Below are 14,162 nucleotides of genomic sequence, written 5' to 3'. Positions count from 1 at the left end.
GTCTCCTATGCCAGCACAGCAGCACCTGGCAAAGCCCCAGTTCCAGTGGGGACAGGGGAGATTTGGGGGATGGGTTATGGGATGCCAAGCCTTGATCCACCTGGTTCCCTCTGCCCAGCGGCACTGCGGGAGGAATTAATCGGTATTAAGGAGCAAACCCTTCCCAAAATCCACGTGTGAGGGATTCTCTGGCTGCAGCTGCCTTATCTCCCTGCCTCACTCCCGCTCTACAGGGACAGTCAGCGTTCCCTTTTTGTCAAGGGCTTGCTTGGCTGGGAGCGGGAATGAAAGGAGAGGAGGAGGAAGAGGAGGAAGCAGGATCTGTTTTGTGAGGCAGTGACCTTGTTATCTCCCTCAGCAGGCAGCTGCTCCTCGGTCCAGAGGCTCGTGCTTATCTGTCCTACTGCAGATTGATTCCCTTCACGTGAACATTCATTTCCAACTGGTTTTTTTATGTTAATGATCTTTTTTTGTGGGTTTGGGAATGGTAAAGCTTTGGGCTCTGTCCCATCCAGCCCTTCCCAGTTCCCTTCTGCAGTGCAGACCCCATCTGAAGGATCAACCCTTCACCCCACACAGGAGCACTGAGTACAGGCACCTACACCAAATGCATTAAATTTACTAATAAAATTAATTTTAAACCCTGTAATTAATAAATCTCTCTGTAAGCACCCTGATCAGAACCTGAAGACTGTGGGAGCCACACGGTCAAACACTAACAGCCCTTCACCTCCATTGCTGCCACCTCACATTTCTCTGAGCAAGGAAATAAGAATAAAACCCACTTATGTCTCCTTATTTTGTTAATTTGCAAGATATTTTTAATAGATTTCATAGGCAGGTAGTTTCCAATCACAGAGGCAGCACTGGGGATTTCACCCTCCTTGCTAAAAAAAAAAAAGTATTTAACAAAATGATGATACCGGGGGACATGGTGAGTGGAATAATCACGATGGTTTTGTGGTTTTGTGCGGCACTGCTGAGGCACAGCCCCAGGGACAAGTTTTGGGGCGATTTCGTGCCCGGGGCGGTGCGACGGTGGCTGAGGGCAGCAGCCCACGGTGTGGGGACAGGGACACTCACGGAGAGCTGGGGAGGTGGCGGACGCGGCTGAGCCGGTCTGAGCCCATTCCCCTCACGGGGACCGAGTGCGGCGGGTGTCCATTAACAGGGGCGGGGAGGCTGCACTCGGGCTGCGCGGGCTCAGCTAAACGGGGGCAGCAGCAGCAGCCCGAACCCCTCCAGACCGAGCCCGATCTCGTCAAAAAACGAGCCCAAACACTCCCGAGGAGCGGCTCCGTGAGGAAAAGGACCCGCGCCGCCGCTCCCCTCACGCATAAAATGGCGGCCGGCCCCGCCCCAAGATGGCGGCAGTCCCGCCCCGCCGCGCCCCCAGCCCGTCCCCGCCGCCTCCCGCCCTTCCACGCTCCCGGTCCGTCCCCGCCGCGCCGCCGTACCCGCCTCATCGGCCCCCCTCGGCCCTCACCTCCGTCCCTCCCTCCCGGTGCGGTGCGGGAGCCAGCGGCGCGCCCCCGGTCCCCGGTGCTGTCTCCCCCCTTCACAGCCCGCCGCCATGCTGGCCGCCAGCGCCTCTCTCCTCCGCCGCTACGCCGTCTCCGGCCTCCGCGCCGCCGTCCGCCGGCCCGCCGGCCCAGCAGGTGAGCGGCCGCGCTCGTCTCCGTCGCTCCCGCCGCAGTCCGCGCCCGCGCTCCCGGCGCGGCGGGGAGCGAGGCCCTGCGTGTCCTTGCGGTGACCCCGCGGCCTAGCGCGGGCCGCTCCGGCCGCCGCCACCGGGAGCCCTCCGCCGGCGCCGCCTCGGCGGGCACCGGGCACCGCCCGGGGGCTGCAGCGAGGGGCGGTGCCGCTTTCCCTGCGCCCCCCGCCAAGGTGACATTGATGGAGAGCGGCGGTGACCTCCGGGGCGCCGGCCCCCCCCGGGTCCGCTGCAGCTCCGCGCCAGCCCTCACCCTCCTAATTAACAGGCCAATTAATTTTATTTATAATATTAACGCCTTTTCAGCTCTCCAGTTAATAAGGAGAGTAGGAAGACCAGTTCCAGGCAGCGTGCTGTGATGGTGGCCAGGGTGGCAGGGCTGGAAGACGCAGACTGCAGAGAATGCACTGCCTGTGCATCGCCATTAATAGCTAATTAACTTCTGCATCGCAATTAATACCCAATTAAGAGACCTAATAATGCTCGGAGACTTGCGTGTGCTTCTGCTGGGGCACGCGTGAGTGAAACAACTGCCTTAGGGAGCCTGTCGCGTCTTTTTAAACAATTAGCACAGGATTCCTTAGGTGCTGCTCAACACCCTTGGTCTTTTGTTATTTTTAATCCACTAAAAGTCTTTGCTCGCTGTTCCTTTGATGTGCTGAGTCCCGGCTGCTCGTGGGCCTCGCTTCCAGTTGGCTCTGTGTTCTTCTTTTCCAAGGGCTTGTGTTTCAAACACCCCACTTAACACTGCTGCCACCCCTTTGCACGGGGGTTCTGCTGCTGCAAAACCTCCCCTGTGTAATCCCTGGGCTCCTCCTTCTCAGATTTTCAGTAAATTAACGTTTTTTTCTTCATATGTGTTTTTCTTCTGTGCTCATTACCGGAGAAAACTGCCCAATTCTGTGCCTCACGGAGAAGCTTTAACATGTTTTTGTGTCTCATTAGGTGATTTTAGGCTTAATGCCTGTCGAGTTCACTTTAAAGCAAAGGTGCTTGCCCTTTGGTGCTTCCTTGAGTTGAGAATCTCTGCCTGGATAGGTCGGCTGTGACACACAAGTCATGTGTGTGACAGTGACCTTGATGGACCCTGCTGAAACTCAGGGCAGAGGGACTCTCCAGATACAGATATAAACATTAATGTGGAAAAAAAAACCAGCAGCAATTGAGAAACACATCCTGGAAAGCCAGAGTTTCAATTCTTATGGTCTGTATTTGCCTCCTGGATCCAGGGAATGGTTTTGTTGAGGAAAGACTTTAGATTTTGACTTAAAGCTGGCATTCGAGCGGTTCAGTTTAAGCTTGTCTCCAGCTGAGATTTGCTGTTTCTCTGTAGGATTTTATTTTTTTTGTGTGTGTAGGAAAAATAAGGATTCTCCTTCAACCAGCTGAGACCTGGAGGGTTTTCAGCAGTGTCCTGGGAGCAGGAGCATTTACAGAGCCCTGCTCTTGCTCTGAGCTCAGCTGTGCAGGTGATTTGTTGCAGAAAGCAGGGTCAAAGGTCTGCCTTGGAGCTGGGGAAAGAAGGGGGAATTTCCCTACAGGAACCAAAAGAGCATTTTAATTCTGTCTTGGCCTGTTGTTTACTTTTCCATAGCTAAAATAAATAAAGCTATTTTCATGCTTCCATTGCACAAACCAGTATTGCAGCTGAAATGTTGGACCGGGTTAAATTTTGTTAAAAAAGCAAATTGCCTGCTAATTAGGCTGCCATTAATGAACCCAAAGAGAAGTATATCAGCAAAAATACAACCCAGTTATGATGTTGGTTTTGTTTTGTTTGTCTGTTTGTTTTTTTAATAAATGTAGTTAATCACTGTGAGTGGTTCATGCTGGGTTAAGAAAGAAAAAGTCAGGAGCTAAATTTGACTTCTGTGAAGCAGAGCTTTGAGCTCCAAGGTCGTATCTGGTGTGTGACCTCTCTGCAAATATTAGTGGAGTGAGATTAGCAGTGGGGAAAGGAAGCACCAGGCTTGTGGTCCTTCAGTTTAGTTGCCTTAGAAAACTGTCCCAACCTTTGTGGGGTTAAAAAAGACAGGTTCATCCAAAAAACCAGCAATTTGTGATAGTGCTGAGTGAAGAAACAAATTAATGATCCTATCAGACTAATTTGTGCATTAGCATACAATCTGCTTTTTGTGATTAGTTATCAAATGTTAATGCAATTGTAACCTTGAGATCCAGGAGTTTTCCCTTGGATAGACACAGTGATAATTTTTTTTTCCTCTTCCAACCCTTCTGTTGGAAGGAATATCTCTCATCCCTTTGCTTTAGAGAGCCTCTGTAGGAATTGCATGGAATTTTGTTGGTCAGGAATTTGTATGTTAAAGCTTCTCAGTCTCACTTGGCTGTGGGAAGAGGGAGAATTCCTGTATTTTACAGAAAAAGGAATGCCACAAAACCTCTTCAGGACTGGTCTCCAGAGCTGGTTTTTGTGTGTCTTTCCCCTACTCTGACCAATGCTCTGGGAACACTTTGGAAGTCTGATATGGAAAAAAGTAGACACTTTGCTACAACATAAACCACTATATTTAATAAGTTGCATCCGCCCAGGGCTCATCCAGGACTGATCCAGAGCGACTGTAACAAGGGAAATCCATATTTTATGGCTTCTGGCCTCTTGGTCAGGACTAAAGCAGTGTTAATCTTCCTTTTGCTCCAAGTTTGTTCCTTTTTTTCTGCATTCAGCTGTGCTTCCTGCCCGCTGCTACTCTCACGGGTCACAAGAGTCAGATGAAGAATTCGATGCTCGCTGGGTGACGTATTTCAACAAGCCAGATATTGATGCCTGGGAGCTCAGGAAAGGTAAGTTGAAGACCAGGAAGCATAACCTGGAGTAAATAGATGTTTTGTGACCAGAAATAACAACTTTAGTTGGCATTTTGTGGACTCCCCGTCCTTGGAAGTGCCCAAGGCCAGGCTGGAGAGGGCTTGGAGCAACCTGGTCTAGTGGAAGGTGTCCCTGCCCATGTCAGAATGGTGGACTCGATAATCTCTGAGGCACTTCCAACCCAAACCATTCCATGATTCCATCATTTCAACACATGGATGGGAGGGAGAGTAACATTTGCTCCAAGGAAAGTGTGTTTGAGCTCTACTATGCTCATTTTTCTTTGGACTTTGGCTAATGGCTTGGCCATAACTCCCTGCAGGCTTTTTGTGTGGCTGTCTCCAGTTGTTTGCTGTGGAGTTGCCAAGTTTTATTAAACTTACTCCATTGTTTTGGGGTGGTATAGGGCTGGGGGTGTCTGTAGGGCAGTATGGGGTGTGTGCACAGGGGTTATGGGGCTGGGGGTGTCTGTAGGGCAGTGTGGGGTGTGTGCACAGGGGTTATGGGGCTGGGGGTGTCTGTAGGGCAGTATGGGGTGTGTGCACAGGGGTTATGGGGCTGGGGGTGTGTCCATGGGGCAGTATGGGGTGTGTGCACAGGGGTTATGGGGCTGGGGGTGTGTCCATGGGGCAGTATGGGGTGTGTGCACAGGGGTTTTGGGTCTGGGGTGTCTGTAGGGCAGTGTGGGGTGTGTGCACAGGGGTTATGGGGCTGGGTGTGTCCATGGGGCAGTATGGGGTGTGTGCACAGGGGTTATGGGGCTGGGTGTGTCTGTAGGGCAGTGTGGGGTGTGTGCACAGGGGTTATGGGGCTGGGGGTGTCTGTAGGGCAGTATGGGGTGTGTGCACAGGGGTTATGGGGCTGGATGTGTCCATGGGGCAGTGTGGGGTGTGTGCACAGGGGTTATGGAGCTGGGGGTGTCTGTAGGGCAGTATGGGGTGTGTGCACAGGGGTTATGGGGCTGGGGGTGTCTGTAGGGCAGTGTGGGGTGTGTGCACAGGGGTTATGGGGCTGGGAGTGTCCATGGGGCAGTGTGGGGTGTGTGCACAGGGGTTATGGGGCTGGGGTGTGTCCGTGGGGCAGTATGGGGTGTGTGCACAGGGGTTATGGGGCTGGGGGTGTCTGTAGGGCAGTATGGGGTGTGTGCACAGGGGTTATGGGGCTGGGGGTGTGTCCATGGGGCAGTATGGGGTGTGTGCACAGGGGTTATGGGGCTGGGGGTGTCCATGGGGCAGTGTGGGGTGTGTGCACAGGGGTTATGGGGCTGGGGGTGTCCATGGGGCAGTGTGGGGTGTGTGCACAGGGGTTATGGGGCTGGGGGTGTCTGTAGGGCAGTGTGGGGTGTGTGCACAGGGGTTATGGGGCTGGGGGTGTGTCCATGGGGCAGTATGGGGTGTGTGCACAGGGGTTATGGGGCTGGATGTGTCCATGGGGCAGTGTGGGGTGTGTGCACAGGGGTTATGGGGCTGGGGGTGTCTGTAGGGCAGTGTGGGGTGTGTGCACAGGGGTTATGGGGCTGGGGGTGTCTGTAGGGCAGTGTGGGGTGTGTGCACAGGGGTTATGGGGCTGGGGGTGTCCATGGGGCAGTGTGGGGTGTGTGCACAGGGGTTATGGGGCTGGGAGTGTCTGTAGGGCAGTATGGGGTGTGTACACAGGGGTTATGGGGCTGGGGGTGTCTGTAGGGCAGTATGGGGTGTGTACACAGGGGTTATGGGGCTGGGGGTGTCTGTAGGGCAGTATGGGGTGTGTGTACAGGGGTTATGGGGCTGGGGGTGTCTGTAGGGCAGTATGGGGTGTGTGCACAGGGGTTATGGGGCTGGGAGTGTCTGTAGGGCAGTATGGGGTGTGTGCACAGGGGTTATGGGGCTGGGTGTGTCCATGGGGCAGTATGGGGTGTGTGCACAGGGGTTATGGGGCTGGGTGTGTCCATGGGGCAGTGTGGGGTGTGTGCACAGGGGTTATGGGGCTGGGGGTGTGTCCATGGGGCAGTATGGGGTAGGTGTGTGGGGCAGTATAGGAGCAATACAGCGGGAGAGTTCATCTTTAAGGCCAATTAGGCGTTAAAATGTGATTTCTAACGCAGATAATTGCAACCAGAAGGATCCTTCCAGCAGCACCTGCCTGATGAGGTTTTTGGGGTTTCTTTTCTGTCAGAGGGGAACGGAATAGACAGCAAGGGGTTCCTCTTGAGAGCATGACAAGCTGGTCCCATGTTCCCCTTGGTGTTTCCTTGTCTCCACAGGCATAAACACACTGGTGGGTTACGACCTGGTCCCCGAGCCCAAAATCATCGACGCGGCTCTGCGGGCCTGCAGACGGTTAAATGACTTTGCCAGCGCTGTCCGCATCCTAGAAGTTGTAAAGGTGGGTGGAACTGCTCTGTTCCTATTGCCAGAGCCTGGCAGCAGGGCAGTTTTCCCTGGCTTTTTCCTGCTGCAAAGGACAACCACACTTTCCTGCTGCCAGAATCTGTGGCTCTATGATGAGCACAAAGCTTGCTGGCTTCTTGAGGGACTGAGAGAAGTAACTCAGAAAGCTCTCTTGGGGAACACCTGAAACCAGCTCCTTGAAACCTGAATCCAGCCTGGCCAGGGAGTTAAGAGAAGCCAGGACTTTCATTTCAGCCCTAGAGGCCAGGAGCTCTGCTCTGCCACAGGCAGTGGCTGGGGTGGGAGGCTTTGGAAATGTGTGTTTTGAAGTAACTCCATTCTTTGTTTTTTGGGTTTTTTTTTTTTTTTTTTCAGGACAAGGCAGGACCCCACAAGGAAATCTATCCTTACGTTATCCAGGAGCTTAGACCAACTTTGAGTGAACTTGGAATCTCCACTCCAGAGGAACTGGGCCTAGACAAAGCATAAACCTTGTTGGTAAGGTTTGATGTTGGTTCCCAGACTCGTGGCATGGGAGTCCTGCACCCCAAACCCCCTGGCAAAGACAACATAGGCAAGACCTAATGTGCCCTAATCCCAGACTAAAATAAAGCCCTAAATAAAAATCCTCGTGGAAGCGAAGCCTCTTATCTCAGTTTCCTCAGGAGATAACCAGTGTCATATTCTTTTTTAAAATATTATGCTTAGAATAGAGATACTGTGTGTCAGACTGCTGCAAATAGTGCTTGATTCTGCATATTTTAAGTCCTTTTCTTCCTCCTTGCCCTGGGATACAATGTCTTGGTGCCAGGCGTCCTGAATCAGCTGTGCTGGGAATGCAGTACCTGCATTTTTGAGCTGAGCATGGTTAACCACGGTTTTGAAGCTAAAAGGGATGGAAATAACTCTTTTGGGACCTCATGGAAACTTTGTGGACATTCTAGGCTGCTTCTCTAATGGCTTTTTTTACTTTTCCCCTGTTATTTTCTGTGCCAGGTGGATTACTCAAATGCTCTACTGATGCTACCAGATTGTACACTGTCACTTGGAGAGACAAACTTTAAATCTTACCTGAAATAACTTCTTCCTTTATTGAGTCACAATGGAAGTGCCGTGGAGTTGAGCCTAATAAAAGAAAAACTGGTTTGACTCGTGTACCAGTGCCTTCTGTCGTTATTTCCTGTTGCTTTTGTAGGGAAAAAAAGAAGGAACAAACCATAAATGTGCTCTTAGGAGCTTCTAAATTGTTACTTACTCTGCAAAGCTGGTGCCCAGAGGCTTCCCAAGCACGTGGCTCTGGGAGGGGAAGAGGAGGAGCTGTGTGGAGAACATGGAGAGCATGGTTCCTCTGTGCAGAGCTCTGGGGAGGAGGCATTTCCCTGGGATGATGTCCAAAGCCTCAGGCGTGGGTGGGAGGCGCCTGTTTGCAAGGGTCGCGTCCCCACCGGGAGGGCGTCTGTTCGGGGATAGATACTGTCCCTGTTTTCCACTCAGCTCTGGCCCAGGCAAGGGTTTGGGAAAGAAAACAAACCAACAGAAGTGGGTGGGAGGAGAAGGGAGATACCTTAATTCTGTTCTTTTCCTCCTAGAAGAGGGGAATTTTCTGGGAAAACAGGAATTTGTTTCTGCACAGTGGGCTCAGGACAAGAGCCGTGCGGGGCAGGATGCTCCGCCGTCCCGTCCCATCCCGTCCCGTCCCATCCCGTCCCATCCCGCTGTTTCATCCGTGGTCCCGCTGTCCCGCTGTCCCGCTGTCCCTCTGTCCCGCTGTCCCATCCTATAGTCCCGCTGTCCCGCTGTCCCGCTGTCCCATCCCATAGTCCCGCTGTCCCGCTGTCCCGCTGTCCCGCTGTCCCGCTGTCCCGTTGTCCCGCTGTCCCATCCCATAGTCCCGCTGTCCCGTTGTCCCGCTGTCCCATCCCATAGTCCCGCTGTCCCGCTGTCCCATCCCATAGTCCCGCTGTCCCTCTGTCCCGCTGTCCCTCTGTCCCTCTGTCCCGTTGTCCCGCTGTCCCGCTGTCCCGCTGTCCCGCTGTCCCTCTGTCCCGCTGTCCCGTTGTCCCGCTGTCCCATCCCATAGTCCCGCTGTCCCTCTGTCCCTCTGTCCCTCTGTCCCGCTGTCCCGTTCTCCCGCTGTCCCGTTGTCCCGCTGTCCCGCTGTCCCATCCCATAGTCCCGCTGTCCCTCTGTCCCGCTGTCCCGCTGTCCCGTTGTCCCGCTGTCCCGCTGTCCCACCCCGCATGCGCGGCTGAGGGGCGCGCCCTATCCCCGCCTCCCATTGGCTGAGCCCCGCCAGCCCCGCGCTGCCATTGGCGGGCGGGCCATGGGGCGGGGCCAGGGGCGGCCATGGCGACGGGCGGCGGCGGAGCCGGGCCAGGGCCCGGTCCCGGTCCCGGTCCCGGTCCGGGTCCTGCTGCGAGCGGAGCCGGCGGCCGGCGGGGCCCGGGGGTACGTGCGATGTACGGGCGTACTGGGGGTGCGGGGCTGGGAGGTGAGCGCTGAGCTGGGTGGGGTATGTCCATGGTGGGTATGGGGCCGTGTGGGATATCTGCATGGGGCTATGGGGCCGTGTGGGATATCTGCATGGGGCTATGGGGCCGTGTGGGATATCTGCATGGGGCTATGGGGCCGTGTGGGATATCTGCATGGGGCTATGGGGCCGTGTGGGATATCGGTATTGGGTTATGGGGCCGCGTGGGATATCTGTATTGGGGTATGGGGCCGTGTGGGATATCTGTATGTGGCTATGGGACCGTGTGGGATATCGGTATTGGGTTATGGGGCCGCGTGGGATATCTGTATTGGGGTATGGGGTCGTGTGGGATATCTGTATGGGGCTATGGGGCCGTGTGGGATATCTGCATGGGGCTATGGGGCCGTGTGGGATATCGGTATGGGACTATGGGGCCGTGTGGGATATCTGCATGGGGCTATGGGGCCGTGTGGGATATCTGTAATGGGCTATGGGGCCGTGTGGGATATCTGCATGGGGCTATGGGGCCGTGTGGGATATTGGTATGGGGCTATGGGGCCGTGTGGGATATCTGCATGGGGCTATGGGGTCGTGTGGGATATCTGCATGGGGCTATGGGGCCGTGTGGGATATCTGCATGGGGCTATGGGGTCGTGTGGGATATCTGCATGGGGCTATGGGGCCGTGTGGGACATCTGTATAGGGCTATGGGGCCGAGGAGAGCATGGGGCAGTGTGGGGTACGTGAATAGGGGTATTATAGGGCTGGGCTGTGTCGGTAGGGCAATGTGGGATGTGTGCGTGGGGGTGGCATAGGGGTGGCGGGTATTGTAGGGCAGTATGGGGTGTGTGCACAGGGGTTATGGGGCTGGGGGTGTCTGTAGGGCAGTATGGGGTGTGTGCACAGGGGTTATGGGGCTGGGGGTGTCTGTAGGGCAGTATGGGGTGTGTGCACAGGGGTTATGGGGCTGGGGGTGTCTGTAGGGCAGTATGGGGTGTGTGCACAGGGGTTATGGGGCTGGGGGTGTCTGTAGGGCAGTATGGGGTGTGTGCACAGGGGTTATGGGGCTGGGGGTGTCTGTAGGGCAGTGTGGGGTGTGTGCACAGGGCTTATGGGGCTGGGGGTGTCTGTAGGGCAGTATGGGGTGTGTGCACAGGGGTTATGGGGCTGGGTGTGTCTGTAGGGCAGTGTGGGGTGTGTGCACAGGGGTTATGGGGCTGGGGGTGTCCATGGGGCAGTATGGGGTGTGTGCACAGGGGTTATGGGGCTGAGGTGTGTCCATGGGGCAGTGTGGGGTGTGTGCACAGGGGTTATGGGGCTGGGTGTGTCCATGGGGCAGTATGGGGTGTGTGCACAGGGGTTATGGGGCTGGGGGTGTCTGTAGGGCAGTATGGGGTGTGTGCACAGGGGTTATGGGGCTGGGGGTGTCTGTAGGGCAGTATGGGGTGTGTGCACAGGGGTTATGGGGCTGGGGGTGTCTGTAGGGCAGTATGGGGTGTGTGCACAGGGGTTATGGGGCTGGGGGTGTCTGTAGGGCAGTGTGGGGTGTGTGCACAGGGCTTATGGGGCTGGGGGTGTCTGTAGGGCAGTATGGGGTGTGTGCACAGGGGTTATGGGGCTGGGTGTGTCTGTAGGGCAGTGTGGGGTGTGTGCACAGGGGTTATGGGGCTGGGGTGTGTCCATGGGGCAGTGTGGGGAAGGTGTGTGGGGCAGTGTAGGAGCGATACAGTGGGAGAGTTCATCTTTCGGAGTTGCAGACTGGCAGGCACAGTACTGTATAGAGTGCATAAATATAAATATACAAATAAATCCATATATGTACACACACAGGGGTGTATCAGCACAGCATCAGCTGGCTGTGAAGGGGTATGGCACATCCAGAGGGGTTTGGGGAGGCACTGCCTGCCTGGTCATTCCTACTGTACAGCTCTGTCATGCTAATTCTGGCTTAAGACACTGAGGCTAATCCTGGCTGTGCTCTCCAATCACCAGCCCGAGTCCTCTGCTGTGTTCCTTTAATTCCACGTTCCTCCTGTGCCAACTCTCTCTGATTTTCCCTCTATTTTCTTCATTACTTCTTGTGTTTGTGGAGGTTTTTTCCTCTCCCTTGCCCTTAGGAGCGTTTGTTCTCCTTGACAATAATTGGATAAAAGAAGAAGGGTAAAATCCTTACGTTTGTGTTTGATTCACCTCTCAGTAAACTATCTCCTCCACCACCTTTTCCCAAGTACTACTGCAGCCAGGCTTGCACAGGAACTGATGGTGACTACCTGAGCTTTTAATTAGCATCACCATTCCCAAATAATCCTTTCATCTGCTATCAGATCTGCTTATTCCTTTTCCTCTCCCTCCACCTGGGCTGGGGAGGAGGAGCTGTCCCTGGGGACAGATTTCCCTGCTGACCTTGAGCTCCTAGGAACACCGGATGCTCCGAGTTGACTCTGCTTTACTTCATCCCCGTGGAGAGGTGCTAAATGCTTCTTCCACTCTATTTTTAGCTGATTTGGGCTGAAAAGAAGAGGGTGAACAAGGGGGCAGATGTGGTGGAGAAAAGGGGTCCATACATCATGAGCAAACCTCCCTCCATTCAGGCCAAGCTGAGTAAGTGATGCTTGGTGGACTCTGCCGGGATTTCGGGTGTCATTTCCACCTCTCTCCCAGAGCCACGGTTACCAAAAGCCCTTTAATTCCTTGTTGGGATAAAACCTTTATAAAACCCCATTAAAAACCCACAGAGATGCCTTTGGAAAGCCAAACTTTCCAAACACTGCGCCAACGCTCACCTGCTCCACCCTCCTAACCCATTCCCCAAAAGAAGAAACCCTTTGGGAGCACTTGGGAATTTTTCTCTCTGTCCCTGTGCTTGGCTTTCAGAGAGGCAGCGGGAGCTGGCAAAGGCAGTGCTGCGAAGGCAGGGGCTGCTGGGGGCACCCACTGCCCTGAAACCAACTCCTAAAAGGTCTGAGCCCCTCTTCCTGTTTTCAAAATGCGTTTTTCACATTTCTTGGGGAGACTGGGAAACTCAGAGGATTAAAAATAAGGGTTTGGGACCTTATTTTGCTGGCTCTGTTTGGCCAGGAACACCCAGTATAATAAAATATACGGCTTTTCTCTTTATTTTGGGGATGATTTGGTGGTATGGATTTCTTTGGGTATCCTGGGGTTTAGCTGGTGGTGGCCCTGGACAGGGCCTGGCTGGGAAGGAGTGGGATTCCTGCCCTGGCTTCTCAGCCTGTCAGCTCCATGGATGTGTTTCCACCTAAAACATCTGTGCTGGTCTCCCTCCTGTGTTTTCTGGCAGGTCTGTGAAGTTCAACAAGGGCTACACGGCGCTCAGCCAGACAGCTGATGAAAACCTGGTCTCCCTTGACTCAGACAGGTGAATATCCCAGGATTTTGGGTAAATATCCCAGGATTTTGAGGGTGGGGGTGCTCCCAGATGGCTTTTTGGGGGGGTTGATTTTCCTTGTCACTTGTAGAACACCCCTGATGGCACTGGGCACCTCAGAGCAGCAAAACGCTCCTGTTGGCCCAGATTTCAAATATCCCTTAGGGTTGCACTGCCAGCTCCTTTTTCCCTCCAAATTCCCTTTATCTGCATCCTGAAGACCCCATTTCCTGGCCAGCTCTCTTTCTGTTTCCCCTCAGTGACGGGGAGCCAGGATCCAGGTGTTCCTCAGGATACTCCTCCGCTGAGGCAAGTGCAGGGCTTTGACTCTGACACTGTGGGGTCCCCAGGGGCTCCCTTGTTCCCCTGACCCCTTGAGGCTCTGCCTAGGGGCTGGAAGCATCCCCCCACAGGGCATGGGTGTGTGTCCATCCCGCAGAGCTCTGCTTTGTCCCCCGCAGCAGGTGACCCAGGACCTGAGCCGGCAGCTGCTGCAGGACGGGTACCACCTCGACGAGGTCCCCGATGACGAAGACCTGGATCTCATCCCCCCAAAACCTGCAGCCTCCTCTTCTTGCCCCTGTTGTTTCGGAGAAAATCTCTCCTGTGTGATCCAGTAGCTGCACAAGAACAGGTCAAAATCCAGCACTTTCTTTGTCCCGTGGGATGCTGGTGGGTGTCCAGGTCCCACACCAGGACAGTGACACAAGGACTGAATGATGCTGCTCATGGCAGAGACCAAGTGACTCCAAAAGACTTCTTACACTCAGCAATATCAGGGGGAGGTGGCACAGTGACATTTTGGTGACCTGGATGGGACCTGGCACTTGGCTGGGGTGGGAAGGGAGGACAGGCAGGGCCTGCCACCTCCACAGTGATATAAAGGGAAGGATTTGGGAGTTTCTGGGGCTGGAGCTAATGGCTTATTCCCATTCTCCTCAACGCTGCTTTGATGCAGGTGAGGCACAGCCCAGGCCCCCCGTCCCAGCTCTGCACAGGGCTTGGATGTGGGGGGCTGGAGAGCCTCCCTGCTGCAAACCATAAACGCTGCCTTAAACCATGGTCCTGCTCTATGACATAGAGGACAATCGGCTTCTTTTACAGAAACCTTATTTAAATATTTCATGTCAAGAGACATGAACTGGTTGGGGGGTGGGGGGGGGGGGGGCATGTTTGTTTGTTTTTGTATTTTACTTGTAAAAGGGAGCACTCAATAAACTGGATCTCATTACTCAGAAGGGGTTCTGGTGCTGTGAGAGGGACTCCTGTGTTCCCTCATCACATTCTATTCCTTTCCTGTGCCTGAGGAGCAAGGGGGCCACAGCCAGTGTTGGGGGGATGCTGGAGCTGCTCCCAGCCTCTCTGTGCCCCTTCATCCTCCTGCTCCCTCC

At 54.5% G+C, this 14,162-nt stretch overlaps 2 protein-coding genes across 3 annotated transcripts; both read left to right on the top strand.

Annotated features, from left to right (window-relative positions):
- The first annotated feature begins 1,399 nt into the window (after positions 1-1,399).
- On the top strand, positions 1,400-8,056 carry COX5A (cytochrome c oxidase subunit 5A). The gene is made up of 5 exons (XM_068204366.1): positions 1,400-1,658; positions 4,400-4,516; positions 6,784-6,905; positions 7,286-7,408; positions 7,907-8,056. Exons 1-4 carry the CDS (start codon positions 1,574-1,576, stop codon positions 7,397-7,399), a joined length of 438 nt encoding a protein of 145 aa, XP_068060467.1. The 5' UTR covers positions 1,400-1,573; the 3' UTR covers positions 7,400-7,408; positions 7,907-8,056.
- A 1,156-nt stretch (positions 8,057-9,212) lies between these two features.
- FAM219B (family with sequence similarity 219 member B) lies at positions 9,213-14,080 on the top strand. 2 transcript variants are annotated; one of them, XM_068204383.1, is made up of 6 exons: positions 9,213-9,358; positions 11,882-11,984; positions 12,258-12,342; positions 12,685-12,762; positions 13,032-13,080; positions 13,236-14,080. In XM_068204383.1, exons 1-6 carry the CDS (start codon positions 9,257-9,259, stop codon positions 13,389-13,391), a joined length of 573 nt encoding a protein of 190 aa, XP_068060484.1. In that variant the 5' UTR covers positions 9,213-9,256; the 3' UTR covers positions 13,392-14,080. The 2 variants fall into 2 exon arrangements, with proteins under 2 accessions (XP_068060484.1, XP_068060483.1); XM_068204382.1 differs by having other exon boundaries at positions 13,233-14,009.
- Positions 14,081-14,162: the final 82 nt, after the last annotated feature.

Source organism: Anomalospiza imberbis, chromosome 13, assembly GCF_031753505.1.
Source record: "Anomalospiza imberbis isolate Cuckoo-Finch-1a 21T00152 chromosome 13, ASM3175350v1, whole genome shotgun sequence".
In the NCBI taxonomy this organism is placed as follows: domain Eukaryota; kingdom Metazoa; phylum Chordata; class Aves; order Passeriformes; family Viduidae; genus Anomalospiza; species Anomalospiza imberbis.
The sequence above is the reverse complement of the archived record's forward strand: the minus strand, read 5'-3'. Positions and strand labels throughout refer to the sequence as shown.

What these genes read in the sequence shown, in the direction of transcription:
- FAM219B (XM_068204382.1), top strand. Translation starts at nt 9,257, where the DNA reads ATGGCGACGGGCGGCGGCGGAGCCGGGCCAGGGCCCGGTCCCGGTCCC. An exon ending in GTCTCCCTTGACTCAGACAG is followed by an intron (nt 12,763 to 13,031) that starts GTGAATATCCCA and finishes GTTTCCCCTCAG; the next exon opens with TGACGGGGAGCCAGGATCCA. An exon ending in CAGGATACTCCTCCGCTGAG is followed by an intron (nt 13,081 to 13,232) that starts GCAAGTGCAGGG and finishes TGTCCCCCGCAG; the next exon opens with CAGGTGACCCAGGACCTGAG.
- COX5A (XM_068204366.1), top strand. Translation starts at nt 1,574, where the DNA reads ATGCTGGCCGCCAGCGCCTCTCTCCTCCGCCGCTACGCCGTCTCCGGC. An exon ending in TGCCTGGGAGCTCAGGAAAG is followed by an intron (nt 4,517 to 6,783) that starts GTAAGTTGAAGA and finishes TTGTCTCCACAG; the next exon opens with GCATAAACACACTGGTGGGT. An exon ending in GCATCCTAGAAGTTGTAAAG is followed by an intron (nt 6,906 to 7,285) that starts GTGGGTGGAACT and finishes TTTTTTTTTCAG; the next exon opens with GACAAGGCAGGACCCCACAA.